The 27860-nt window shown below is 38.1% G+C and overlaps 1 protein-coding gene across 1 annotated transcript; it reads right to left on the bottom strand.

Annotated features, from left to right (window-relative positions):
• On the bottom strand, window positions 1-27860 carry LOC124164967. Its single transcript, XM_046542205.1, has 2 exons — window positions 26611-27860; window positions 1-58 (listed from the first exon to the last, which is right to left on the bottom strand). Exons 1-2 carry the CDS (start codon window positions 27858-27860, stop codon window positions 1-3), a joined length of 1308 nt encoding a protein of 435 aa, XP_046398161.1.

Genomic DNA, 27860 nt, shown 5'->3' with positions numbered 1-27860 from the left:
TCATGGTACTAGGTGGTAGAGGCGCTTGGGGTCCACAGCAATGCGGTTCACGATGTCACTGCGAGGGAGAAAGGATTTCAAAGAAGCTGCAACAGGGTGAGAGAATCAAAACTGCGCTGAAGCCGCGCAAAGTGGTATTTGTAATATTTCAATCCTGCCACGTAAACGGAGGTGAAATTCACATCATTTCACATAAGGAACAATTTCATACATACTCAAATGACCATGACATATCTAGGACTCACAGCCTAGTACTTTATACTTGAAACTTGTGTATATACATTTACTCAAACAATCATAAATGTATATACACAAATTACATAAAAATATCCCAGGTTGGGAGTCTCCTACCTAACTCTGAGGAAGGTGGATGTATACCACCGAAAATTTAGCTCAGTGAGTGTTTTTTTAATCTTTTTGTTTCCTGTGTTTCTGCCCAACCTGGGATATTTTTATGTTATTTACCTCGCCGAGAAAAGCATATACACAAATGGGTACATGTAACGTACAAAAGTCTCAAATCACTTTGAAATTTAACGTGTTAATAGCGAAGAAAAATGCAATAAATTCCAGTTCAAATTGGTTTGAAAAATTACTAGGAGCAAATGCTAATGTGCGCACACTTTGGAACTTTCTCAGATTCATCACAAAAAGTTTCATTATGATCACACAATAAGTCATTACCTACTACCATTCTGGATCATAAACCACGAAATCAAATGCAATTAGAAAACTTATAATAAATGTACATAGTTATTGAAAATAAATTGAAAGATATCGTCACCAGCTCTAATCGTTTGTACTAAAACTTTGTACTCCAAAACTGTTAGTACAGTTTATCAATCGGTTATTATATTTTTCAGGTAACTGATGATTAATGTTAAACAAAACCATAGGGAAACCATAAAGATTAAGGATTTTTTTTAAATTCAGATAATTATAAAAATTATAGTATTTTCGGAAAAAATTACCTACTTCATATGAGGCAGCAAAAATTTTAATGCTGACCACAAAAATGTAATTCTCGTTTATAAAAGTAATAAACAAAATTCTGTTGGTTCTCAAGTACCTACTATTACATTCATTGTGGGGCAAAAGCGATAACAATCTAATGAATTTCTCCTTCATAGCAGAATGCCCTCAAATAAAATTAATAACTCCGCTAATACATGGTAATGAGATTCTTTGATTAATTGCGGTGGGAAAATATAATAAACAGGGAAAACACACAGTAGTCTCATTGACTCTTCATTACCAAATGAATATGCAGGAAAAGGCTAATTTCATATGTGCTTTCTCGATTGAAGAACCTCTTTGAAAAAAAACATCAAAGGATATGAATACAAAATTAAATTCTTGAATCTGATTATTAAACAACCAGCAGGAATACAATGCATTACCAACGAAATAAATCAATTCAGTGCACAAATAATTTCCTGCCCGAGAAAATAACATATATGATCATTGTATGGTCATTGAATGGAAACTCTAAAGAATCAATTTTATATTCATTTTTAAACCGAATCACAGCTTTCAACCTTTTCAGAAGCGAAAATGACTTTCGTAGATGTCGAGAGAGGCTATGAAAAAATATAAGGGCCAAATTAGTCGCATGCGTACAAATAAAGGTTATCCATTCAAATAAAAAGTCTGTATTAGGCTTATAATTTTTACGCGCGACGCACGCTCTTTTCTAAAATAATATGAGGCAAAAATTGCATTTGATCACACTTAGGTGATCATATTATTAATTTTATCGCCTCATAAATCCTCTCTTCTCATTTAATAATGTAGAAGCTTCAGTCAGCGGTAAATTTTCCTTTGCACCACCAGAGAAAAAATATGTTCCCTATACTCTAGCGATAGTAAATGCTAAAAATATTAACATGTGTTGTCTATCCCATGAATGATGAATAGAAAAACCACTTAGTTTAAAAATTGAACAATTTTTTGCTAAAAGACAAAGTCGCTATTTTAAAACACCATAAGGATCTTCGTAATTAGGTAAATTACATGACTATTTCGGTAAAGTAGTTAATTGATTACGACAGAAGCGTAGTCTGAAACTATAGGTGGGGTTGTTCGTAGTACAATTTCAATCATGATAATTATATTTTGGAAGAGCTAATTTACAAAACGGATGAAAAAATAATAAGTGTAAAACAAATAGCTACTAAATACATTTCCCGCAGGAATTTTTAATAATCACCTTGACTTCCTGAAGATGATGAATAACGTAAAATTTTCCTGTTCAGATGGTTTTCCCCATTTATACGTTAAACGAATGCCTATAAAGAAACACATGCTAGTTTAGCCCACTGATGTCAGACTGTGCTCTTTTATCTTGCTGTTTGCTTAATTATAGACAAAACAAATGAAAAACTGTTTAAAAACTGGTTATATAATTATGGGATGGCTCCTTAGCGACCAAAGGGCACAACCAAAAAAAGCCTGTCGATTGAGTCTATTAAAAGAATAAGCGGTATATATTTATTTATTACTACAATATCAAGTGACGCTGGCAACTGTAAGGGTCCGGCATAAATTAGGGCATTTGTTAATTATTTTCGGTAGGGATGGGTTGTAAGACATAATTTTAGCCTATATTTAACATAATAAATAATTAAGTCGTATCTTTAAACAATTTTATTTTCGACATACTTAGGTTTCCGGACATCATGTAATTTTCAAATTATATGATTTTCGGACGACAGCCTATTAATACATTTCAGTGGGTGAAATGCAAAAATAGGCTGTCACCTAAGCAATGCACCATCAAAATAGCACAATGTTCTGAAACCTAGCTCGGTAGATTAAAAGAGTGTGGGATAAGATTAAGGGTTTCCACTAAGTTACTATTAACAATTTCCATAAATTTACACCGAAAACTGTACTTTTTATTTTAGTTTAGTTTAAAAGCTCTAGTTTAACGCTCCAGTTACCTTGAATCAAATCCTTACCGCAGTTTGAAATTATCTCAGCCGAAAGTGATGAGAGAGATCACCTTTACTGACAAACGGACAAAATTATGATAGCCCGAAAATCATAGTTAGGCCCGTACACAGGTCCCCCCTTGATGGACCAAGCGACAACAATGGCCGATGGCAACAATGAGGCGAACACTTCATCTCCTGACTAGCGACACCTCCGCCCTCCGAGCCGGCACAATCGGCAGCCGCCCTCCACGGAGCCTTCTCTTTCCGCAACAACACCCCCATTTTTGCACCCTCATTCAAAATTCTCGTGCCCTCCGCTCGAATTATCTCCTCCGGCGGCGGAGGCAACAGCAGTGGCCGGAATAGCGTTTCTATGTTCCCCACAAAACACTCCGCGAGCACAATCGCTCCTTTCACCCTCGCGGGAAAATGGATTTCTGGACAGACCTTTCCGATACCGCGATGCCCCGATACACTCCAGACTCAGCGAAGTGATATAGAGCCACCGTGTTGCACGAGGTGCCTTGCCCAGGATGGGTGACATACATCAGTTATGACTCAGAGTGATCGCGATGAAAAATTCGATTTTTTTTGTTTTGAGCTTTGTTTCTCCACATAACTTATTGTTTATACGGTTAACCTCATCTTCTGGTGATATATCTCTAGAAATGCTTAACCGATGAGAGACATACGGTGATTCAGCAGTCAACTGTTTATTAATTTTAGTGTTGTGGGTGAAAAAAAGGTTATCTCTCTCAAAAAATGCGTGTTTGTTACTGCGTCACTATAAAGTGGCAGAAATGCTGCAAGTGAGCACATCCTTAAATAAAATAAATAAATTTGAGTGTTTGCACTGTTAGGGCTAAGGTGAATGAATGAATTTATTAATCCAACCTTGAATTTACACTTTTATTAACAACACAAAATTAATGGAGGTTTAGGTTGCTTCAATCGTAAAAATAAAAAACCAGCATGGAATCTACCATCTTAAAAATCTAATTCAAGGCAGGCCAGAAAACAAAAGAAAGTATATATAATTTTTTGAAACATTATCCTTATGAAACATATATGTGACCATAACTTAAAATAAACGAGAACAAAGCATAATATATGGACAAAACAAAATAAATTTCTTTTTTCTCCTTTCACAATATATAAAAATAATATATAAAATAATATATAATAATATGTAAGTATTAACAAACACATCAAAAAAGAACTTTTATATAGTCATGGGATAGCAACCAATCTTTGGCCTTTAAAAAAAATTAATTTATACTCTTTAACTCTTTGATCGAACAAGGTAATTTATTAAAGGTGAAACCAGAGCATAAAGTGAGAACAATAATCTTTAACAGTGGAAATCACCATAGATGAGAATGAAAAAGTAATAAGCGCTATTCGTAAAGACTGTGCTTTATCTTCCAGTATGCATATATTCTTTAAAACTGTCAATTATTCAGGATAAATATGAGAAGTATGAGGTTTACCGAGGAAATAACGGGTCATGTTTTAATAAAAAATTCTGTGGAAAAAATTTAAGTTATCAATTCAAAATTTTCAGTATACAAAATATCGCCGAAAAAGACCAAATTTACATGCTTAATAATCAGACTTAGCAGCTTCGTAGTTGAGAGGGTAGACAGCCTCGTCTATTAGGACCTAAAAGTCCCAGCTTCATGAACCGGGCGAAATTTTCCGAAACATCCACAAAATAAATTGCAGCTATGCGAGATGACCAGAATACAGTAATTGACCCACGCTGAATGTGCAAAATTCACGCCTGAGGCGTATACTTGACTCAGAACTACTAATACCTATCCAAACCAATATTCAGGTTTAAGAACCGAATCTGAGAGTGAACAAAGAAAGTTATGACTAGTTTCAAATGGAATAAATTTTAGCAAAGTATAATCACATTCAAATAATCATCTGTTAGAGGATAAAAATATAAGGAATGGCCTGTCCTCTCGTTCTCTTCAATAAGAGAAACGCATGGAGTGAATGGCCGACAGGCTCATGGTGCGACACGGGTTCAGGAAAACCGGGCGACGCTGCTCACTTTTCTTCACTTGCCTTCAGCCCCGCACTTATTCTACTCTCAGTCATCTGATCCAGCAAGCGCCTTCATTTCTCTTTCGTCTACACGTTCCACAACTTGGCAGCCGTTGATTCTATCACTGCCTTTAGGCGTCTCCTAGCTTCTTATTAAATTCTCCCTCCACATATTCTACCAGCTCCGAATTTTCTCCAGGGCGCCTAGACTATCTCTGGCCATCACGTCTAAAGTCGTCTTCTCCCGCTTCTTTTTTCGTCTATATATCTTATTTCCCTTCCTCTTCCCCCTGCTTCTAAATTAAGGGTGCCCATACAGTCCAGCCTCGGCCATTCCCCTTCATCATTCTCGTCCTGACACCATAGACGGTGCGCTGAACATCGTCGCGCGCACCTATGTCATGTCCTTAATCAGATGTTTTACGTCTCCCATGGATACCTGACCTTAGTTATTAGGCCACTCAAACCTCAGAAGGTTTTCGGCCGCGCCAACAGTAACTCGCCACTTCTTTCGGCCCTACAGACACTAGACATCCTGTCAACTGTTTCAAAATGCAGGCATAAAAAGATAATTTCACTCTGACCGGAAGCAGAGGCAGCCTCTTTTCAAAGTGTCTACGAGCACATACAGGTAGCAGGTAGAAATATAGTAATTATAGGGTGTACACTGTAAAGCCGTGTGCAAAGTTATCAAGGTGCACTGTAGTGTTATGATTAGAAGAAGTTTTCAAGTATTTAAGTTTAAAGTATTTTTTAAGTAGCTCATTTTTTCGTCACTGCACAATATTGCGGGTGCTGAGTGAGGAGGAGATGTTGAAAACAGCATTAGAGAAACATGATAAAGATACAATTTTGTATGTTCCACAGAAGTTTTAATAACCGACCCAGGTTTCAACAGTTCACTATGTCATTACCAAAGCTTGATAATGACATAGTGTACTGTCGAAACCTGGGTCGGTTATTAAAACTTCTGTGGAACATACAAAATTGTATCTTTATTATGTTTTCTGTCACCAAGTTCCACCAAGTATCGCCTTCCAGCCTTAATTTGAACAGTATTAGAGGACAGAAAGTTGGGTAAACTAGGGAGAGGAAGGAAGAGAATAGGATTTTTAGACAGAATGATGGGAGTAGACCTTATACTGAATTGATGAGGGAAATCTACGAAGGGAGGGGAGACAGCGAGAATGCATTTTAAATACTCCATGGAAATCTACCAAGATCGGTAAAATACTTTAGTAATAACTCACATCGCCGGTCTCGGTGGCGGTGGGGTAAAATTCTCGCCTGCCAAACCGAAGGTCGTGGGTTCGAATCCCGCCTGGGTAGGTGATCCCTATCCAGGGCATGGATGTTTGTGTTGTAATTTCTTAATGTTGGAAATCCTCGTTGTAAAAGGCCATCATGTGCTGTTTACAAGGAATTTGATAGTAAATAAATAAAGTAAGTAAATTTAACGAGACAGTCTTTAGCCTGGTGTGGGTTGATAAGCATTACTGCCTCTCTTACCTATCCAGCGATTTGATCGATGGATTTTTCTTCCTCATTCAGGAAGGAAAATCCTCTAAAATCGCTGGCACATTAATGGCTTTGCCTAGTTTCGCTGATGGTAGGACCCGCCCGCCTTTGTGACGGTGCGGGATTCCTCGTCCCTTCCCTTCCTTCCCTATCCCCTCCCAGGACGCGTCGTCGGGGTCCTATCGCGGCGGCGCCTCCTTCCTTTTTCCTTCCAGTCCTCCCCCTTCTGAGGCGCAGAGGTGATAAGCTAACGCTTCCAGACCCTGCCCCCAGAAGTGTAACCTGCGAGCCCGCCCTAGGGTTTCTTGTCCACTGCCTCCTTTACCCTCTCATTTTTTTTTCACCATTTATTTGACGGAAGCGACAAAAACCACTGCAAGTCTCCTTTCCACTTTGGCGATATCTTCTTACTGTTATGTAGTGGCGCCTCTCATATTTCGGAGTGGATCCACTGCTAGTTGAGCACAGTGTTTAATAAATAAACGCAATATAGAAGAATAAGTCTTTGACTTCTCCGAGCATTTATCATCTGAACTGAACACCCTAATTAGCAACCCTTTGGATGAATTAAACTGCCCCAGCATCGATTCCGTGGTGATACTCTTAGCTATGCATGTGAAATCGAAATGCGTAACGCAGAGGTCCGGGCCAGAACAGCCTCCGGTTGCTTAAACTGCTGCCCCCCATCCTCCGCATCCCGCCCCCCCCTCAAGCCTCCCAGCTGAATGATTCACGAAGTTAGTCGGAATAATGAATGCGCCCGAACACCAATGCAGGAAGGGAGACATTGAACGGCCCGACTGACTAGTGTGGCAAAGTATGAGTGCGTGCAAGCTCAGTTGCTCATGGCGATAGTCCACGCTTTCGCTCGATTATTTCAAGCTCATTGTGTGCGCGAGGAAGTAGATATTTATTTCCTACCCTTCCCCCTATCATCCACAAACATAGGGTCGCAAATCTTTTGCTACTGCAACGCAAACATTTTTTTTGGATGCACTTCCCAGATTTACAACCTCAAAATGGGTGAGATTGCGCAATCGTATTTGTGTTAAAACATTTCTTTGAGTGTAGGTCAACGTATGTTATACAAAAAAGTTATAGCCAACGATTCTGTTTATTTTAAACCATCATCACGGCTTAACTTTTGTACATATTTATTGATATATATATTGTATAAATATACTTTTTTGTATAACATACGTTAACCTACACTCAAAGAAATGTTTTAACGTGAATTAAACGAGGTCAAGATAAGGAAAAAAAATAACAATCGTATTTGATGAAACACGCTAAAATATCTCGTTTAATTAAGCTCAAAGGTTAATTACTTCGGACAACTATAATCGCACATTTTTCATCCAACCTTAATCATTCAATGTCCTTAAAAATCAAAAGTCTCAAATAAAATGTCCAAAAGGCTGGATGCCCAAGAAAAACCGTTTTCATGGCAACTGCAAAGTGAATCCAAAAACATTTTCGTGGTCATAGCTCTGTGACAAAGGAGTTGTAACCCCATGTTTATAAGATAAAAGTGCTTAAAATTGTCTCTCATGCCACCTCCTGAAGTATTGAAGATTACTTCTGAAATACCATTTATATCGTTATCCTTTCCGTTGGGCTTACAACATTGACGTGGTGGAAAGGCTTGCGAGTTTCTATGACCCCTAGAGCAGCACTGGCGGATTTAATTCTAAATTACTACCGGTAAGGCCAACCATGCCAGATAGATCGAAGGATGGGAGGAAAACGAAAGGCAGTCCACGTGATAGTGTCACGTAAAAAAAACACCATTTGAATAGAATTTCAACTCGTTCAGTTCTTCGAAAAAATATCACGGTCTACCTTTCCCTCATAACGTCCGTCGAAGTGTGAATTAGGAATTAATATTCGAGTTAATTTAGTGAATTACGTGCTCCCCATAACTCAACGTCAACTAAAATAAATACAAATCTAAATTTCAACCATGATGAAAACACAAATGGTAATTTCCACATTATTTAACCATGAATTATTTAACGACCGACCATGGTTTCAACACTTTGTGTCATTTTCAAGGTATACAGGTACAAAGTGTTGAAATGCTTAAGCTTAACTTAGCTTAAGAATTTAAACTTAACTTAACTTAAGCTTAATTAAAAAACTTAAGCTTTGTTTGTATAGATTATCAAGGTACCACAAAATGAGCTACACTATATATAAAGCATAATGCGTTATTATTTTTGATGGTAGCCTCAATCAGGCTACCTAAAATTACTCAATTTTGCTATTGTCATGTAATTTGTGTGTAGAGTAATAAAATTATTCATTAGTATATTATTATTAAAAACCATTGTCGGTCGTTAAGTGTTAAATTAAATAGTGTGGAAATTACCATTTGTGTTTCTATCATGTATATAGCAATATTCCACAAAATCAAGCCTAAAACGATTTTATAAATTTCAACCGTCATTCCTTATTGAGTCTGGTAGCGTGCACTCATTTTCGCGCCTAAAGTGGGCCAAAAAATCTTTCACTTAGAGGTGTTCCTTGATTCTCACTTATAGAGGCTTTCAAAGGTAAAAATGACGGGACCCAAGGTAATGAATCTCACTTACAGAGGCTTCTCACTGATGCAGTTCTTGCTCATCAAGGTTTGACTGCATTTCCTTTCATCAAGGTTGTACTCATAAGCTTTTACCCGGCTTTGATTATTCGTTTCGGTGGGGTTCTCATATTACGTTGTTAGTAGAGTACCTACTCATATTATGTTCTCATTATGTATATCTCAGAAAGATTGTCCATTGATCAAACAATGAAAGCCTAACCTCCTAGTCGCTGGCGGTTCCAGGCCAGGTTTAAATACGCCTGCTGTAACGCCGAGTTCTTAAGCAGCCCCCTCAAAACTTGCAATTTCCCATGACTGTAAAACCATTTTCTACCTTGACGATTATGTATTAAAATTCGAACCTGGGTCAAAATAACTTAATTATCGTGGAAAATTACAAATTTTTATTCAAAATATGGACTACTCATATTATAACATTGTTAACGATGTACGCGGTTCCAATTGATCAAATATCTGTAACACAGGGTAGTAATTGCAAAAATCCACCTTCAAGCATATCAGAATGCATCTCGTAGTTCTGTTGCCATGCGGGTGAGTTGGCGAGCCAAAATGCCGTGATGTAGAACTACTTTTCCTCTTCTATTCTTGACCTTGTTCAATTAACTTTTTATGATGTTTCATGGAGTTTAGGTCAAATTGAAACCAAGCTAGAGCCAACGTTTCGATTTATGTAAAATCATCCTCAGGGCTACGAAATGAAAACATGAACAATATAAAATACAAAGATGACAACGATATACAATAGTTTTACATAAAAATGTTACGATCGCTCAATCAAAATTAACGGTAATTAGGTGTTGCAATACCTTAGTCACATAACATCAATAAATATGTACAAAGTTAAGAGGTAAGTCAAAATGTTTTGTGTATTATATTCTGTTCTTATATATATATGTGTATACTTTAAATTATAATACCGTAAAAAAACGCGATCGTAACATTTTTATGTAAAACTATTGTATATCGTTGTCATCTTTGTATTTTATATTGTTCATGTTTTCACTTTCATAGCCCTGAGGATGATTTTACATAAATAGAAACGTTGGCTATAACTTGGTTTCAATTTGACCTTAACTCCATGAAACATCATAAAAAGTTAAAAAAAAGTGATGTAGAACCCAGTGGGAAGACGGAGGAGCTGCTGATAGAGGCTCTATAGGGATGGGCAGAATATTCTTTGATGGTGGAACGTGAAAACGGACGAGAGATGATTGAAGGTTGGGCAAAAGGAAGGAAAACACATCAGAATGATGGGTAACGCCCTCAATCGTTAACCCTTTATTACCCAATGTTGCTTCTAAGCAACATCAAAAATGTTTGAACTTAAAAAGCTCTAATTAGGAGTTATCTAAACTACCTATTATTTTTGTAGTGCAAATTTTAATGACGAAATATTTAGCTGCCGGAATAGTTATCATTGAATGAAAAATCTTGAAATTTGATATCTTCCAGAATCAGCTCTGGGTTGGAAAGGGCTAATATTACCGAAACCAAATCCAACAAAAAAGCGAGTGAAATAAAATCCGAGGATCCCAGGGTGGATGGAGTGGAATTTTTCTATATTTATATAAATACTTGTAATTTTAGCACAGCTTGGCTTCCGGGTTTTCCTCCGCGTCAATTCATCTTCGTACGGCCGTTTCAGGTTTAAATACGCCTGCTGCAACTCCTAGGTCCTAAGCAACCCCCTCAAAACTTGCAATTTTTCATGACTGTAAAACCATTCTCTACCTTGACGATGATGTAGTAACATTGAAACCTGGGTCAAAATAACTTAATTATCATGGAAAATTTCAAATGTTTATTCAGAATATGAACTACTCATATTATAACATTGTTAACGATGTAGGCGGTTCTTTCTCCAATTTAAGTTCCTTAACCGTATTCATCTTTTTATTATAACAAATTCGTTTTGTTGTCTTAAACTTTACTTCGATATAACAAGGTGACAAAACATTGAGAGACATACTTCGTCAGTGAAATCCGAAAACTTCATTATTCGAGGCATATTAAATCGGATACCTAGTCAAATTAATAAGTTTCTGTCCGTTTATTTTCCAAAAATGCTGTTTTTATTTCGTTTAAGTTTTTTCAGTTCAAACGCTCATAATCAAAAATAGAGGATGTAGAATCCTAGAACATGGGCTAAAATACGAAAAATTGGCTGCTTTTCACAAGTTCATGTGTCATTAATTTTATATTTCTCTCCATTTCGTAAATCATAAATTCAAAACGATATCTCGACGTTTATATCAACCTGGATACCTAGACGACCTTAAATATTGTTGAGGGCCAAAGAGCATTCTCTCCATCTATTTCATCCATTGAAACTATATTTATTTTTCTCGCTTTTTAAACCACTTATGGACACAATACTCGAATACACGTGACACAAATATGTTCCTATTTACCCGCTTAATGAATTCAAGCGCCAATATATTCGTTCAATATGGAAGGCAAATGAAATATAAAGGATAAGATACCTAACATTATAATGGTTGTATTTTTTCAAAGCCCTACAGCATTTTTACAAATGCGCAACAAGGTAAAAATAAAATTTTATTGAACTCGTACAGTATTCCGTCATATAATTCAAGTATAGCTGGAATGTCACTGTGTAAAAAATCAAATTGAGCTTCATTACATCACCCATGAAGAATGGAGAAGCTTAAGTAGAAGAAGAGGAGAAGAAACGACGAAGTGCTAGAGATGGTGGATGAGGAGAAGCAGTCTATAAATGAGATATGCAGGAGACAGAAGGTATCGTTGGAGCGAATACTGAGCGGGGAGGGGATGTTGAAAACAGTGTTAGAGGGTACTGAGTTAGTTATATGAGGGAGATGGAGGAGGAGAATAGGGTGTTTTGATGATGAAATTAAAGGGAGTACACCTTGTTGCGAAGTGAAGATGGATTCAAATCTGGACTGACTGAGATATCCGCAAAACACTTCAAGTATACCTTAAGCGGCCAAATACTTCAATATTAATTACCTCATACGTCCCTTTCATTAACCAAATCCTTTTATTGAATTGCAATTCGAACGAAATGGAGTAGGCCATATAAAGAATTGTTGACGGGCGCCCATGAAGGAATAATGGTTTAAAAAATAAAAATATGGTTTATTGTTCTTCGACATTGTCCATTGAGAACATGTTGGGGTTATGAAGGGCAGACTGCCAGCGCACTCTATAAATGATCTATGGAAACCTACCAAAATTTATAGAATACTTTAATAATAGCATCAACCATGCATCGAAGCTGGATGCAATGATCCGTCTCTTGCCTTCCCGGAGGTAGGCGTGTAGGCGAGCTATAATCTTGCACGGCCAAACCCCGGGGCAAAACAGACGTGCGATGCGTACGCTTTGAGACTGCTGGGATGGATGGCATGATATTCGAAGGCGAGGAAACGGCAAGATGAAAGCGGATGAGAAGAGATGGAGGGGCGGAGGGGAACAGCGGGAGGATAATGAAAAAATTCGGGTGGACCCAGAGGAGGGATGGAGCGGGGGGGGGGGGGGTTACACCAAATTTGGAGCGTGGGTGGGGAAGGGGATATCCTTGCCGTACGCCTGCCTTCACGTGAAATTTTCATTTTCCAAGTGCTAATCTCGCTCTGAGGGGACGGAATGAGCGCATCAAAAACTGCCTTATCTCGGCCTTCGCCTCACCTTTGCCCCCAACCCCGCTGCTATATCCGTCGTAGAATTTCATTTTTCCCACCCATTCTCCCCTTCAAAGAGACGACCGCTTTATTTCATGGAGGGAATAATGCACAATAATGGTTGGAGCTAAACGCTTTATAACTGAAACGTTGGATGGAGAATATTCACAGCAAGCTGAAGGAGAGTTTGGTAACTTAAGCAGAGCGGAGTTTGGACATGCGAACTTTTATTTTTGCATTATGTTATCGAAAAACAGCTCAAATGATCACCCAGAGCACAAATAATTCATCCAAGGAATTTGATTTAAATGGTTGAAATTGATTTTCTCCGTTTTAGCTCGAATAAAAACGTGAGTTCTGATGTAAAGTTTTTTTTATTTACTAGAATATTCTCTTCTCTTTCGTAACAATGTGGTTCTTTAGATTTATTTTTCAATACTTTTCATATCATTTTCTCAATTTTTTATACCTACCTAAGAAGCCACCAAAAACTATAACAAAAGTGATGAATTAAATCCTTAAAGGTAACGCTGTAGCAGAGCCATTTTTTCAAATGTTAATTGCCAAAATTTGGGATTCACCATACCTCTAAATATCTAGGAATAGTACAAACACAAAGAGTACAATAGGAGGTTCTTAGGCAGGCCTTTAAATGTTATGTTACCCAGCGCGAATATAATGAGTTTACAAGAGTCTCCACTCGTGTCACTGACGGGAGAAGTGATCTGAATTAAAATTATGACTTTTCACAGAAATGCATGCCGATGATAATTTGATACATCAAACTCTTCCTAACTTTCCCCTGCTTTTGGTCACTTTTTTTTGCAAAAAAAACAAAATGTCGAGAAAAATTAATCACTGTAGCCTCGTTGCCTCGCTGCGAACATTTTTAACAAACCGATTGAAATGCGCCAAAAGTCACAGCAATGAATCAGGCTTCAATGGGATGGACTGGTGCCTCTTTCATTTAGTCCCCTTGAGTACAAGAATGCATTGTGTTTCGTGCGAAAGGCGATTGGTGTAAGAATACATTGAAGTCATTTGGTTCTGATCTGTGCTGATAATATCAAGTTGATAGCCAATCGTGAAGTGTGTTAAATTTGCGCAGAAAATGTTTTTTTCCGGTCGGACAAGCAAACAGGCTTCAAAATAAAATCGTGGTAAAATCACTTGTTTTAATGTGGCATGTAGAAAAAAATGTTTATTACACGCGTCCAAACTGCCTTTATGGTGCCACATTTCATGGAGTGGGGGGATAGTAAAAATGCCACATTTAAATGCGTGTTCTTGAAATGCTATTGATGATGTCTTAGCAAGTTAAAAGAAATCAAAGCGCAAGTAATTCATATGGAATGAGAATAGTCACTAGTTAAATAACTTCTTTAGGTGAGTAATGTTCTTGAAATGCTATTGATGTTATCTTAGCAAGTTAAAGGAAATCAAAGCGCAAGTAATTCATATGGAATGAGAATAGTCACTAGTTAAATAACTTCTTTAGGTGAGTAATCCATATAATTTATTTAAGTGCTTTTAGAGCAAATTTATATTAACTTAGAGTTCATCATTTTCAGTTCTACACTGAATTTTGGAACAAAGGGATCATTTATTTGAAATTGCGCCGTTTTAAGGAACTCTTTCATCCAAACGGTGGTACTGGGATAGAACTTTCTGACAAACTAGCAACGGAATCGCATTTCAAATGATCAGTAGTAAGGTCGCACCTCAAAGTTGATAAAAAAAAAACTGGGAAAAAAATGACAAATCTAAGGAGTAAAAACCGATATAGACATTTTCATGAATTAGAGATGACAATCAATCAAATCATTTTCAATTCATAAATTCCTTGAATAATGGCTAATTTTTTAAGCCAAAAACTGGAAAGTTATGGTAATATTTAAATTAACAAGCATCTGCTAGGATTTTTTTTATTTTACAGACAACATTAGTCCACCTAACTCTTTATTTACATACATACGTATTTATAATCATAAAATAGCTCTCACGTCCTTTTATCACATTATTATAGCAACGATGAACACAATTTTTCAGAATTTTACTTTTTATTGAAATTACAGTTAGCTGCCTCCATAAACATCATGCAAAATTGAGTATTTTTTATACCTTAACACAAAAAAACGATTACAATGTGTTGAAAGTGCATTGTATTAGAATGGAATCTAAAATCAAATGGGCATGGGTATTAATATATTTACATCATATTACCGATCAAACAATTGTCAAAACATTTCATCAAAATATAGGAGCAATATGTTCGCCAAACGGGTAAACTACGGGCTTCAAATATTAGATTGTATCAATGCACCTACTGTGGAACCTTGAAGGAGGCGGCATATTGGGTAACTGAATGTGTTTTGGTTAAAAATTAAGTTAGGCAGAGGTTGCGCGACTCGATTCTAATAGCTGTGGTAGAGGATCCAAGATGACTGCCGGGAACATCTGGCATCTTTGAATTTGGAAACAGCTGTGTCATTTTAACGAAGAACCAATGCGAGAGCTCCCAGAATAAAAATGGCTTTTGAATAATTTGGATGACTTTTGAAAAGGAATCATTATTATTACGGCCACTAATTATCAACTCAACATTCCTCTGTAATGAAATTAGGTATTTTAATGAATTCCTGCAACATAAAAAACTTATTTCAAGTGTGTGGTAAATATGAGAAAGGTTATTTTCAAATACCATTATGATATTAATTTCAGGTATTTTCCAGCATATTTGCTAGCATAATTAAGCACCTAAAAATTTATCCCAAAATAAAATCAATTTGTACTAAAAATGTGAGAATGTGGGAACCTAGAGCTACTTTGGAACTTAGACAAAGGACTGGAAAAGTATAGGAAAAATCAAACGAAGGATAGGAATGACGTAAGGAGTTCTTAAGGGGAAGAGAGTGTTGTTTTTTTAAGGAACTGGACTTACAATTGAGGAAGATATTGGTGAAGTGTTATGCTTGGAGTGCGTTTACCTGTGCATCAGACTTGGTCGATAGGAAAGACAGGGACAGGATCAGGTTCGAGATGTGGGTTTGGAGAAAGATGGAGGGAATACGGTGGACGAATCGAGTAAGGAATGAGCCAGTGTTGAATCGGATAGATGAGGAAAGAACATTGATGGCTAAAATAAATCAAAGGATGGGGCATGTGATGAGAGGTTATGTCATTCTGAAGGTAGCCTTGGAGGGAACGGTGGAAGGGATCAGAGGGGAAGGCTGAAGTTAATTGACAATTTAGAGATGGGAAAATTTAGAGACTAAAATGGCCCCAAACAGGAAATAATGGAGAGACTAAAAAAATGGGTGCCTCATGCATCTAATGGCGGTAGGCCGAACCTCTACTTCATTCAACCATACTTCTTACTCGATTTATGGATTGAAACTAAACTGTTCGAAAGTGAAGCACGTGGTCCCTCCGGTGCGAAATATTATCTGTATTCCGTTTCGTCCCAGACTCTAAGTCTAGTTTCAACCCGAAGTAGTTTTGAATCCGATTTCGTTTCGACCCTCATTTTAGCTCCCAGGGTTTAAAGCTTTTTCGTTTCGTTTCTGCATTACGCTCCCGGGAACGAAGCTGTTGAAATTTTACTAGTTTTGACTTTCGTTTAGTTTCGAATGCCTTCCCCAGAGAAAACACGAACCGATCAAAATGACCACTGCCGGCGCTTTCAGGTGTGGTAAAAAGACTGCGCTTCTAGTTCTAACCAGGGATGGCAATAGAAACTAAACGAAAGTCAAAACCAGTAAAATTTCATTTCATAAGTCCAGAGCGAACACCTCTAGCGTTCAAAGTTCGGGCTTTGCTCTCCGGCTGTGGCGCCATGCGAACGACCTGGACTGCTAGTCGCATCATATGCTCAGCAGTCCATACCACCTTGTCCGGTATAGTCCACAAATTTCCACAGGGGATAATGACGCCTCGGTAGCTTAACTGGCTAAAGCACTCGGCCGGAAATCGAGGGATCCGGGTTCGAATCCCGGTCAAGGCGAATGATTTTTCCTCTGTGGATTTTTCGCAAAATTTCATTAGTTTCGTTCCCGGGAGCGAAATGTAGAAACGAAACAAAATGGATTTTAACTCGGCGAGCTAAACTCAGGGTGGAAACGAAATCGGAGTCAAAACTACTTCGGGTCGAAACTAAACTAAAACTCTGGGACGAAACGAAACGTAGATTACGTTTCTCACCGGAGGGACCACGTGCTTCACCTTTGAACTTTTAGTTTCGACCCAAATACCCAGTATGAAGTACGGTTGAATGAAATGGAGGTTCGTCCCCTATGAAAAAATTGTATAAACCTGTTTCAATTTTTTATACAATCTTATACATTGCCATGGTAATGTATAAGAATGTATAAAAATTTGAAACAGGTTTATACAATTTTTTCACAAGGGGTCCTACAGCCATTAGATGCATGGGGCACTCATATTTTTGCCACAAACAGGAGAATGGTGAACACAAACTGGCCATTCGATTTTTAAGCTCAATTTTTAACCTCTCTTACGTACCTACGTCAAACATAATGGGTCGAAACTATTCCCTCTTATCCCCCTCCACTCAAATTCAGGGATCGAAACTTAGCAATGAGCAGCGGAGTTTCCATCAATTTCGTTTCGTTCCTGGGAGTAGAGTTTCGTCCCGGGTCGAAACTTAACTTCTTGGTGATTATAATTTCGTGCGGGAACGAAACAAAACCTAGGCCTCGTATTTTCGTTTCCTTGCGGGTAGAAACGAAACATTTTCGTTTCGTTTCACTTTCCAACTGTGGTTCTAACGCGACCCCTTCAAATAACAGGAATCGCAGATAAGTGAAAATGTAGAGCGTATTTATCACCATTTATCGGGAAAAGTGGCTCACAATCGCACTCGAGTGAATGAGGCGGAAAATTCGTGATGAAAAAGCGGCGTGAAACTGAATGCAACGATATAAAATTATCAGCACTTGCGACGGCTGAATTTTTCATGAAGGCAAAATGAAGTTGCGTCACCCGCTAAAATAAAATTTAAATACTATCCTGCTCAGGCTCGATGTTATTTTTGCTTTCAATTCGATACCAATATTTTCTCTCTCATACAGATTACGATACCGGTTGGACAATGCCTGTTATGAAAAATTTGGTTTACATGTCGGACACTATTACTCATTTCACCATACATTTTCCAACATTAAATTTCTTTGCAGATAATTTTCTCAACACCTCATCCATACACTAAACTATCACTCGTAAAATAGTGAACGAAATACGTGGGAATACTTGCAATGTTCAGCGAGAACTGAAATCAAAGAGCTTGCTGGAATAAAATTAATATGAATGACTTTAGAAACGTATCATGATTATTACGGCCACTAATCGTCAACCTCTGTAATGTTTGGGGGTATGTTTCCCCTTTTTTTCTCCTTTTCTCTTCCCCTTCCAGAGTATGGATGTGTGCGATTATCTGTTGTTAATTGTTTAAACTCCTGATGTAAAGGCCAAATTGTGATTTCGGTGGTTATTGAAATAAATAAGAATTGAGATAAATAAATGACCAAGCAAGAAATTTATTTAATCAAATTGTAATTGATTGGCACCAATACACTTCAAAAATTAAATAAAGTTAACAATCCCCTATTATCACAACATTTCAGCTTGAGCCCATCTTACACCATGCGATCTGTAAGAACTCAGCCATGTGACCAATTATTCTCTTGCCATCAGATTTCAGATTAATACCACTAAAGTAATCCCTAAATCGTTTCTCTGCCTCTATGAATGACAATGTTCCATACATCAGAGTGTGGTACATGATTGAGTTATCACCTCGGCTGTCTATTTTCGCACCTCCAAATCATAATTTTACCATTAGTGATAAATTGCATATTTTCACCTCTTTACGCCCAAATCAATCTTAGCATGGTTCGGCATCCACTGAATAAATATGGAAAATTTCAATGCGAAACCAAAATATAAACTGAGTGAAACCTTTGCAACTGATCCAAATGACCAATAGCTCTTTCTTTAACAAAAGAGAAAATTCCACCCCGAAGGCAAACTTGGCATTCACCCCTAGGATGCTATCAGATTTCCACTCCGTTGGATTCCCTTCAGAGGGAGTCATTTTTCAATCCACGGACTTGGCTACTTAATGCGAGGAAGGGAAGGCTGCCTCGAAGAGATTAGGTGGCACAAAGGAGTATGGATGAGAGAAATATATTGCATACCATCGATGCATAAAAGCGCCAACTGTACCCTTAAATGGAGACAGGATGCTAAGCTGCCAGGTCGATAGAAATTCAATTAAATTCTCTGCTCAGCCAGCGCAAACTCATGACTAAAAGAATAATATTCCCTCTGCGATGAATGGTAGCTTTAGGACGACCATTGTCATGCAACAAATACAATGTTATGCGCTAGATAAAAAATGCATTAGCCCATTTCCCCCGAGGAAACTTTCTACTTGCGATTATGACGATATTTATGTGTGTATGAAAAGAAAAAGAAATGCACATTCTTATTCTTGCAATCAATTTTCGCTTTCCAAGTGATTTAAGGGGAAATTTGAAAAAAAAATGCATAAAAATACTGTGATTTTAGCATTATTGGCTTACTGTCCCCTTGATGACCGTCAGTATTGTTTATGTAGTTCGACATCTCTTCTATCGATAGAGTTTGCTATACCAGCAAAGCTGTAAATTATCTACCATTTTTTTTTAATTTATTGTATTTGCAAGGCATGCCATCGCACCGTTTACAACAAGGTTGCATCTACAGTTAAATATGGTTCGTAATTTGATTCGTTTGTGCAATGGCACGCCATGGTGGGTTCAATTATTAAAAAAATTATGAAAAACGTCGTGGAACATTTTGAACGGAAAGTTTTAAGGAGAACATGTATTACTATTTGGACGTACAGACAGTGTTACCCAGATGTTAAGCGAATTAGGCTGGGAGCCGCTGGAGTCTCTGAGGCTGCGCGCTAGGCTTAGATTGCTCGAACAATTGAGAATGGATATCTTTAAGAGCTACACAGAGAACATAATATTAGAGCCACACTATATTTCCAGGTCCGATAGAAGCGATAAATTAAGAGAGATGTTTTGCCGAACAGATGGATATGGGAATTCATTTTTCCCCCGAACCATAAAGGACTTTAATAAACGCTAGTCCCAACTTCGTTAGAGCACTTCATTTTTTTATTAGCTGTAAACGACTGGTATGCTAACACCCCCTGCCACACGCCTTTTAGGCGCCTTGCGGGGTATTATGTAGATGTAGATTACTACCACGAATCCCTATTATCACGGCAGATGTGCCAATTGAATTCAAAGGTGTTTAATTACCGATCAGATTTGCATTCACAATGACATTCAATAAGTCTCAAGGCCAAAGGATGTCTCTTTTGTGGCTCAGATTTGGGCACACCGTGTTTTTCACTCGGACAATTGTACGTGGCACACTCTTGCGTGGATAAACCATCCAGTTTGTTTGTGTTGGATAAAGATAGACTCACTAAAAATATCGTACACTTCATTGCACTAAGAGACTGATAATATATCGTTTTTTTAATGCCATAATTTCCTAAAGAAACGCAATTTTAAGTGTCTTGATTAAGATAATGAAATTACGATGAATTAAGGAAAATGACTGTTTGGTATTTTGTCATTTTTATATGTCCTCTTCGTTCACAGCGTTCCATTCCTCTTTGAATCGCATACCACATCCCCACACTAACAAATAGTCAGTTATTTATTATTTGACTTCCAAAACATTCACTAGAGATAATGTTTATGGCTAAACAACGTTTGCCGGGTCAGCTAGTGTATATATGAACAATAAAGTCAGAAATGATGCGAGTAGTATACAAAATAGTAGTTCACTAGCGTGTCACTATCACTAAAAACAGAAAAAAATAAGAGGAACAAACACTCCAACGGAAAAATATTTACTGGAGCATTCGAAGCAGCTGCTTCAAGAGAAAACTGGTAGGTTATAAGGGAGGCAGGGTCAAGGAAAATAAAAAAAAACAATATAAAGTTTTCAATTCTTTCTATAAAAGTACACGAAAAAAAAAGATTTGATTAAAACTATCGAACTGGCGTGATAGGGAGTATTTTTGTTAAATATACTTAAACTTTGATGCAAATTATTAAGCACTTGATTTATTTTACCAAACGCTAGCGTGAGCTCTTGATATATTTCATCAAACATTTTGGTATTGCATAATTTGGTCAATTGTACGGAAGAGTTTCGTAAAAATAACCGAATTAATTCAATACGATTCTGAGTTTGATAACTTTTATCGAAGTTATGATTAATTTTACGAAGGTGATTGCTTGTTTGGTAAAAATTATCAAACTCTACATTGCTATGCAAATTTTGTTTGATAGAATTTACCAAGTGTTTCGTAATCTATCGAACGGTCTATCGTTCCTCTTATGTTTATACCAATGCACATTTGCAGTTGAAAGATCCTTAAACAGGCCTTACATAAAAGATAAGTTGGTAGAAATGATTTTGTTTTCATTATTTGTGATGGCGATAACGTTTTAATTTTGTTTACGTTCATTTTTCTGTTTTTTCCTGCTTTAAATTGCAATACTACCCGTTAGCTGGTGAATCAAAGACATTGATTGAATCGCATATTATCATAGATATTAAAGCTGTAAGGAGATGTTTGTGTATTTCGACACATTAAAACTTTAATTAGAGGTATTCCTGAGGTATAATCATTCGCGATCATGTTTAATAACATGTGATAAAAGCCGTGATACTAGACCCAATCCATGCTAAGGATATCACCCAACACGTTAAAGCTATCTCTACATCGATGTAATAAGCCTGCAAATAAAGTTTTCTTGCGCATCTGCACTAGATATTCATATGGAGTAACTACGTAATGCAATTGTGTGCATCAAGTATTCCTCATAAGCATACAAAGCGAAACTGTAGTCACACCTTATTCACATTTCAAAACAAAGGTTAAATAGTAACAATAATAATATATTATTATAGCGTTTAAGTTAGCAATTATTATGACAACCGATTTAGACTAGTTGTTGGAGTCCGTTGTTACCACGCGGAGGGTCCACGTTCAATGCTTCATGCAGGCTTGTAATTTTTCCACTTTTTTTTTGTATTTTTTTTGCAGAAACTTACGCCAAACTCCTAATTTTATTATTTTCAATCATAATAGTGTTTTCTGGGTTGAAAATCTTTCACATGTGCACGCTACGTCGATTTTATTACTCTTTCGATTTTGATAGTTTTTATCGAAATGCTGTAGCCATTTCGGTAACAATTACCAAATCAGTTTGATAGAATTTATCAAACTGGTTTGGTAATAATTACTGAATTTTTTAATGTGCCATATGAACCCAAAAGTTTGATAAATTTCATCAGAATTCGATTTTTCTAGCTAAACTTTTTTTCCGTGTAGAAAACAATATGAAGTTTACATTGATCATAACAATTTTATCACAAGGAAGACTGCCGTATTTTTTATTATTATCATAATTATAACCACAATAATTACATTGCACTTTTACTAACGGATCGACGAAAGTGAAATGATGCAATAGTATTATCGTCTTTTCTCGTATTGTATAGCACAATTCATCATATAAATGCCGTTTCAAAGATTTTTCATACAAAAATTTGAAGAACAGTCGCTGCAATTGCTTCCCGCCGATGTCGTGTGCTATTTTGGACGAGGAGAGGGGCCATCAGGGGGTAGGGGGTTAGCAGGCGAAATTCAGATCAGGTGGGTTACATGCATGTAATCGCAAAATGCACTCAAATTTGAGGGTTTGGAGGTTGAGAGCGGAGTCGATGGGGGGGAGGGATGATATAACAGAATCTTTGAAACAGTCGTAAAAGAGATAGTCGTGGAACAAAGAATGAGTGAGTACGGGGACGGATGCGTGGGGGGATGACGGACAACAGGGGGCGCGGTGATTATTTATTCTGAGATTGAGGGGGTGGTGGATTGGCCTGCATGGAAAGCTGGGCAGAAGTTGCAATGAAGGAAGTAAAGTTGCAGTGAAGGTACAGGTGGTGGAGGGAAATATCGGGAGGCATTTAAATTTGGGAAAAAAGGGTCTTTTGTTAGTGATTCGTGGAGTAGTAGGGATAACGAAAAATTTCTCGGGATTCCCACCGGCTGTGGTATTTGGTTAATTATCCCAACGTATCAATGGCTGAGTCTGCCATTGTCTCCAGGGGTTTACTCTTAAAGGTATTTTTTTTAAAAGTACCATGAAGTATAAACCCCTGAAGACGATGGCAGACTCAGCCATTGAAACGTTGGGAGAATTAACCCAATACCACACCCGGTGGGAATCCCGAGAAATTTTTCATCAATCTATACGCTGGGAAAACCTAAAATTTTACATAGTAGGGGTAATATTAGAAGTGGATTTGTGGCTGGAGAGAATTTTGTACAAATCCTTCAGGATATCCTGTAGAGCATGAGACCCGGGAAAGTAGACAGTGAGAAGAGAGGGGGAACATTTTTTATCAGCGCGAGGTTTATTTGGGATGCATGGTTTTTGTCTAATTTTACTGCTTAAAAATTTTTCGGTGTACCCTCAGCGAAGAAGAGAGGTGTGCAGTTTTGAGAGGACCCTCTGCAGATCTTCAGGGTTATAGCAAATCCTACGTCCAAGGATGGAGAGAGAAAAAGGAATGGAACGTTTGGTGTGTGGTAGATGGCAGATATTGCAGTGGAGGCATTGCTGCTTGTTTGTGGCTTTGAAGTGAACCGAGGTCTTGACTTTGTTATTGCTAGAAAGGTGTATGTCCACATCCAAGAAAGAGATGTTAGTTTTAGAAATAGAAGTGAAAGAAACAGAGGCATATGAGTTGTTTGAAGATACAAAGATGTTAAGGGAGTTGATGTCAATAGACCGGAGACAAAAATATCGTTTATGTATCTGACCCAAAAAAGACGTTTTAGGGGGTAATTTATCAGGGAGTTTTCTTCGAACAGGCCGAGGAAAAGATTGGCATTAGAAGGTCTAAACCTACTTCACATTGCACAACTGGACAATTTCAGACAGTAGTTATTATTAAATAACTTTCTGTTTCTTTCACGTCTATTTCCATCCTCGCCTGCCTCGACACGGTTATTAAGACCACAAAACTTTTCACAATCCGGCCTCCCGGCCCTCAACGGCTCTGATGACGATGAATAAGTCACTCGTCAAAACGTCGGAAAGATAGAGACTGAGGACCTAACTCGAGAAGTGTTTACGTTTATCATGTACATTGAGAATGGTTCTGTTCCCTTTAAGAATGCCCTCCCCAGCCAAAGGAATAAATACGACCGCGAAGGGAAAACAGGGGGACCTCTTTAAGCGGAGGACTTCAGAAGTCGCAGTGAAAGGTCTGTGGATGGGTATGGTTTAATTCCTTTGTGCCATCCTCGCCTGCCTTACCGCGGTCATTAAGACCACAAAACTTTTCGCAATACAGGCTTCCGGTCCCTCTATTCGCGAATATTCGCCTTATACCCTTTGGCTCATACACCTACACCAGCGCCGGATGCTCAGCGGACAAAGACTGAGACGTCTGAGAATTATTGCGTTCACTGCTGCTGTAGTTCGCATCGGAGGTCACAATTCCAACTCCTTGATTTTCCCTCCCGCCTAACCGGATATCTGTTGAAAAGGCACGCCGGTTGAGCCGATGCTATTGCAAAATGGAGATCCCTTTGAAGCAGAAGACTTTCCATATAATGCGTCGTTGAATTTTCAGGGATAAGTTCTCTCCATCCCAACGATAATTTACTGCGAAACTAGGAACGCCTTCCGGCAATGTTTCAAAAGGGGGTCTCTCAGGTCAAGGTGAAGGTCGAATAGCGGAGCCAAACAGGGGTGATTCGCAAATAAAATACCCACGTTCAGAATAAATAATTTCTCACCATAATAGTCTGTATCGCCAAATATATATTGTGAAAATTTAGTTATTCACAATGACCAGACAAATCAAGGATTTTATCACGAATTTTACAATTGGAATGGGGGAAATTTACTGTCAACTATCGGCGCAAAAAGGTAGAACGCTGATATTTAAGCATTTGTATGAAATTCTGCCGATGCTACATAGAGTCGTGTCATATATCGTTTTACTCATTGTTCTCCGGAAGTATGATACATGGTAGCAATAAAATATAGATTGAATTTAAGCCATTAGAAGTTAACTCAAACAAGGTTTAAAAGGCATGATAAAAATGAATAAAAGAAATATGTGAGGTTTGAAGAAATAAAAAACTGATAACTGAACAAATTTGTGTAAAATATCAATAAAGAATCATAAAATGTTGGGATGATAAAATAATTAAAATTAGTACGTTAAAAAGAGTATAAAGTATAAATAATAAACTCTGAGAACGGTGTATAGGGTGTAAAAATACTAAAACGGTAAATCCGGTGATGTAAAACCTGATGATGACGTCAAACGTTAAAACCATGGTAGTAAATTTGTGAATAAATATTCATGTGGAAGCACAAAGTTCTTCTTTTTAATTTAAATTTTTACTCATTGTTTACTGGACTGCAACAATAAGTCGTTAAACATTGCTTAAACGTAAGCGTATAGTTTCTACGGTCGAAAGAGTGACGAAGAATACGCGAAAAACTATGAGAACGGCGAAACGGTCTTCTTCTTGGTTTGGCATGGTATTTGGAGGAGGCGACCGACAGCTGAGGTCGAGTGAAGTCCTCTCGGGATTTCCACCGGTTGATTTGATTTATAGGCACCAACGTTTCAATGAACGCCTCGTTCATCGTCCTCAGGGTGAATAATAAATTTTTACTGATTAAAGAATGTTTATAAGTAACTATAAACAAATTGCAACAATTAAGTTACCCCTGATCGGCCGGAAAAATCTGAATTTTTATGAAACGGTGGGGTTCTATGATTTTTAATTTTCTTTAAAATGGGATTCCACGCATTGCTAATTTTGTATCCAGTGTCCCTATTGAAATTATTTTTATTAAGCCTAATTTCAATGGCCTCCTTAGCGAGCCTGTCCCAGAAGTTGTTGGAACGGCAGATTAATTTGGCGCTATCCCATTTAATTTGGTGATCCCTATTCATGCTATGTTCAGCCACAGCAGACTTATCAGGCTGTCCAAGTCTGAAATGCCTCCGATGCTCCTTAATCCTGGTGGCTATCGTTCTACCAGTCTCCCCCACGTAGACTTGGCCACATTCACAGGAAATCTGGTAGACGCCAGGTGTCATTAGGCCAACAGGGTCTTTTGCCTTCACTAATTGGTCCCTCAGTTTACTAATAGGTTTATGTATTGTCTCTATATTGTATCTTTTGAGAATGTTCGAGATCTTAGTAGATACTGTCGACATATATGGCAGAACGGCCCTGGCTACAGGCTTAGACTCTTCTTTCCCACCCGACAAATTTTCGTTAAAAGTTCTTTTCATGGCCAAAGTGATCTGTCGGTCACTGTATCCATTTTGCCGGAATGTTCTCTTCAAATATCTCATCTCATCTGGAAGACTTTCCGTGTCCGCGATGGCTTTGGCACGATGTACTAAGGTAGAAAGTACCGCCGCTCTGTGAGAAGGGTGGTGATGGCTGCGAGCATTCAGATACAGATCCGTGTGCGTCGGCTTGCGATACACGCTATGTCCCAGGCAACCATTACTCTTCCGGTGGATCAAGATATCGAGGAAAGGAATCTTGCCGTTTATTTCTTTTTCCATAGTAAACTGAATGTTTTTATGTTGGTTATTCATATGTTCTAAAAACTTCATTAAAGCCTCAGACACATGAGGCCAAATTAGGAAGGTATCATCCACATATCGGAAAAAATACCTTGGGCGTAGCGGAGCTGTGGAGAGCGCCTTTTCTTCAAAATGTTCCATATAAAAATTTGCAATGGCTGGAGATAGAGGGGATCCCATAGGAACTCCGTCCGTCTGCTCGAAAAATTCTTGGTCATATTTGAAATAAGTTGACGTCAGTACGTGATGGAATAGTTTCACCGTGTTCTCATCAAAAATATTCTGCAGCAACTCAATGGTGTCAACGAGTGGCACTCGAGTAAAAAGGGACACAACATCCAAGCTGACCAAAATGTCCGTATCTTTCACTTTAATATCATCCAGGATATTCACAAACTCGGCCGAGTTTTTGACATGGTGTTCACCAAGCCCAACATACGGAGAAAGGAGCCATGTTAAATATTTAGCCAAATTATAGGTGGGCGAAGCGATAGAACTCACTATCGGTCTTAACGGCACTCCTTTTTTATGGATTTTGGGCAGTCCATAAAGCCTAGGGGGAGCCGGAGCATCAGGTTGTAGATTCTTTGCTTCTTCAGGTGCTAAACTGGACTTCTTGATGAGGGAAATCGTCTTTCTTGTTACCGCTTCTGTGGGGTCTCTATGCAGTTTCCGGTAAGCCTGGTCTTCTAGAATATCACGTATTTTATTACGATAATCTTCGGTTTTTAAGATTACGGTGGCGTTCCCCTTGTCTGCTGGCAAGATAGTAACCTCCTCGTTCCCACGAAGGGCTCTGATGGCAGATCGTTCCTCTCTGGATATATTAGGTTTTGGTGGGACTGCCCGACTTAAAACATAGGAAACTTCGACCCTCACTTCTTCGGCCAAATCATCCGGAAGTTTACGAACAGCATTTTCTATTCCACCTACATAATCTAAATATGGGATGGTCTTGGGTGCTGGAGCAAAGTTAAGTCCCTTGGACAATGCCGTAAAAGTTGCCTCGTTAAAACTTTCACTTGTCAAATTAATAACAACACGTTTTGGGTCCAATGGAGGAGCGACAGGCTTAGACTTTGGAAGGCGATCGTACTTACTCTTCTGTCTTATTTTCTCCTTTTCCAATAAAATTTCTCCCATGGCAGTAGTGACTCGGTCAATAAATTCCCAGTCCAGAGGAGAGAGAACCGATGCAATTCGAAGATGTAGTGCCATAAGTTTCTTTGCGTTGCAGTCCAAAAGTCTTCGCTTATCGTGGATTCGTTCACGGACCAAAGCCAAGCTGGTTCTTCTTAGAATGCGGCTGACTGCTGGTGACTTAGTGGACGCACGAACCAT

Source organism: Ischnura elegans, chromosome 9 (genome assembly GCF_921293095.1).
Source record: "Ischnura elegans chromosome 9, ioIscEleg1.1, whole genome shotgun sequence".
Taxonomy (NCBI): domain Eukaryota; kingdom Metazoa; phylum Arthropoda; class Insecta; order Odonata; family Coenagrionidae; genus Ischnura; species Ischnura elegans.
The sequence above is the reverse complement of the archived record's forward strand: the minus strand, read 5'-3'. Positions and strand labels throughout refer to the sequence as shown.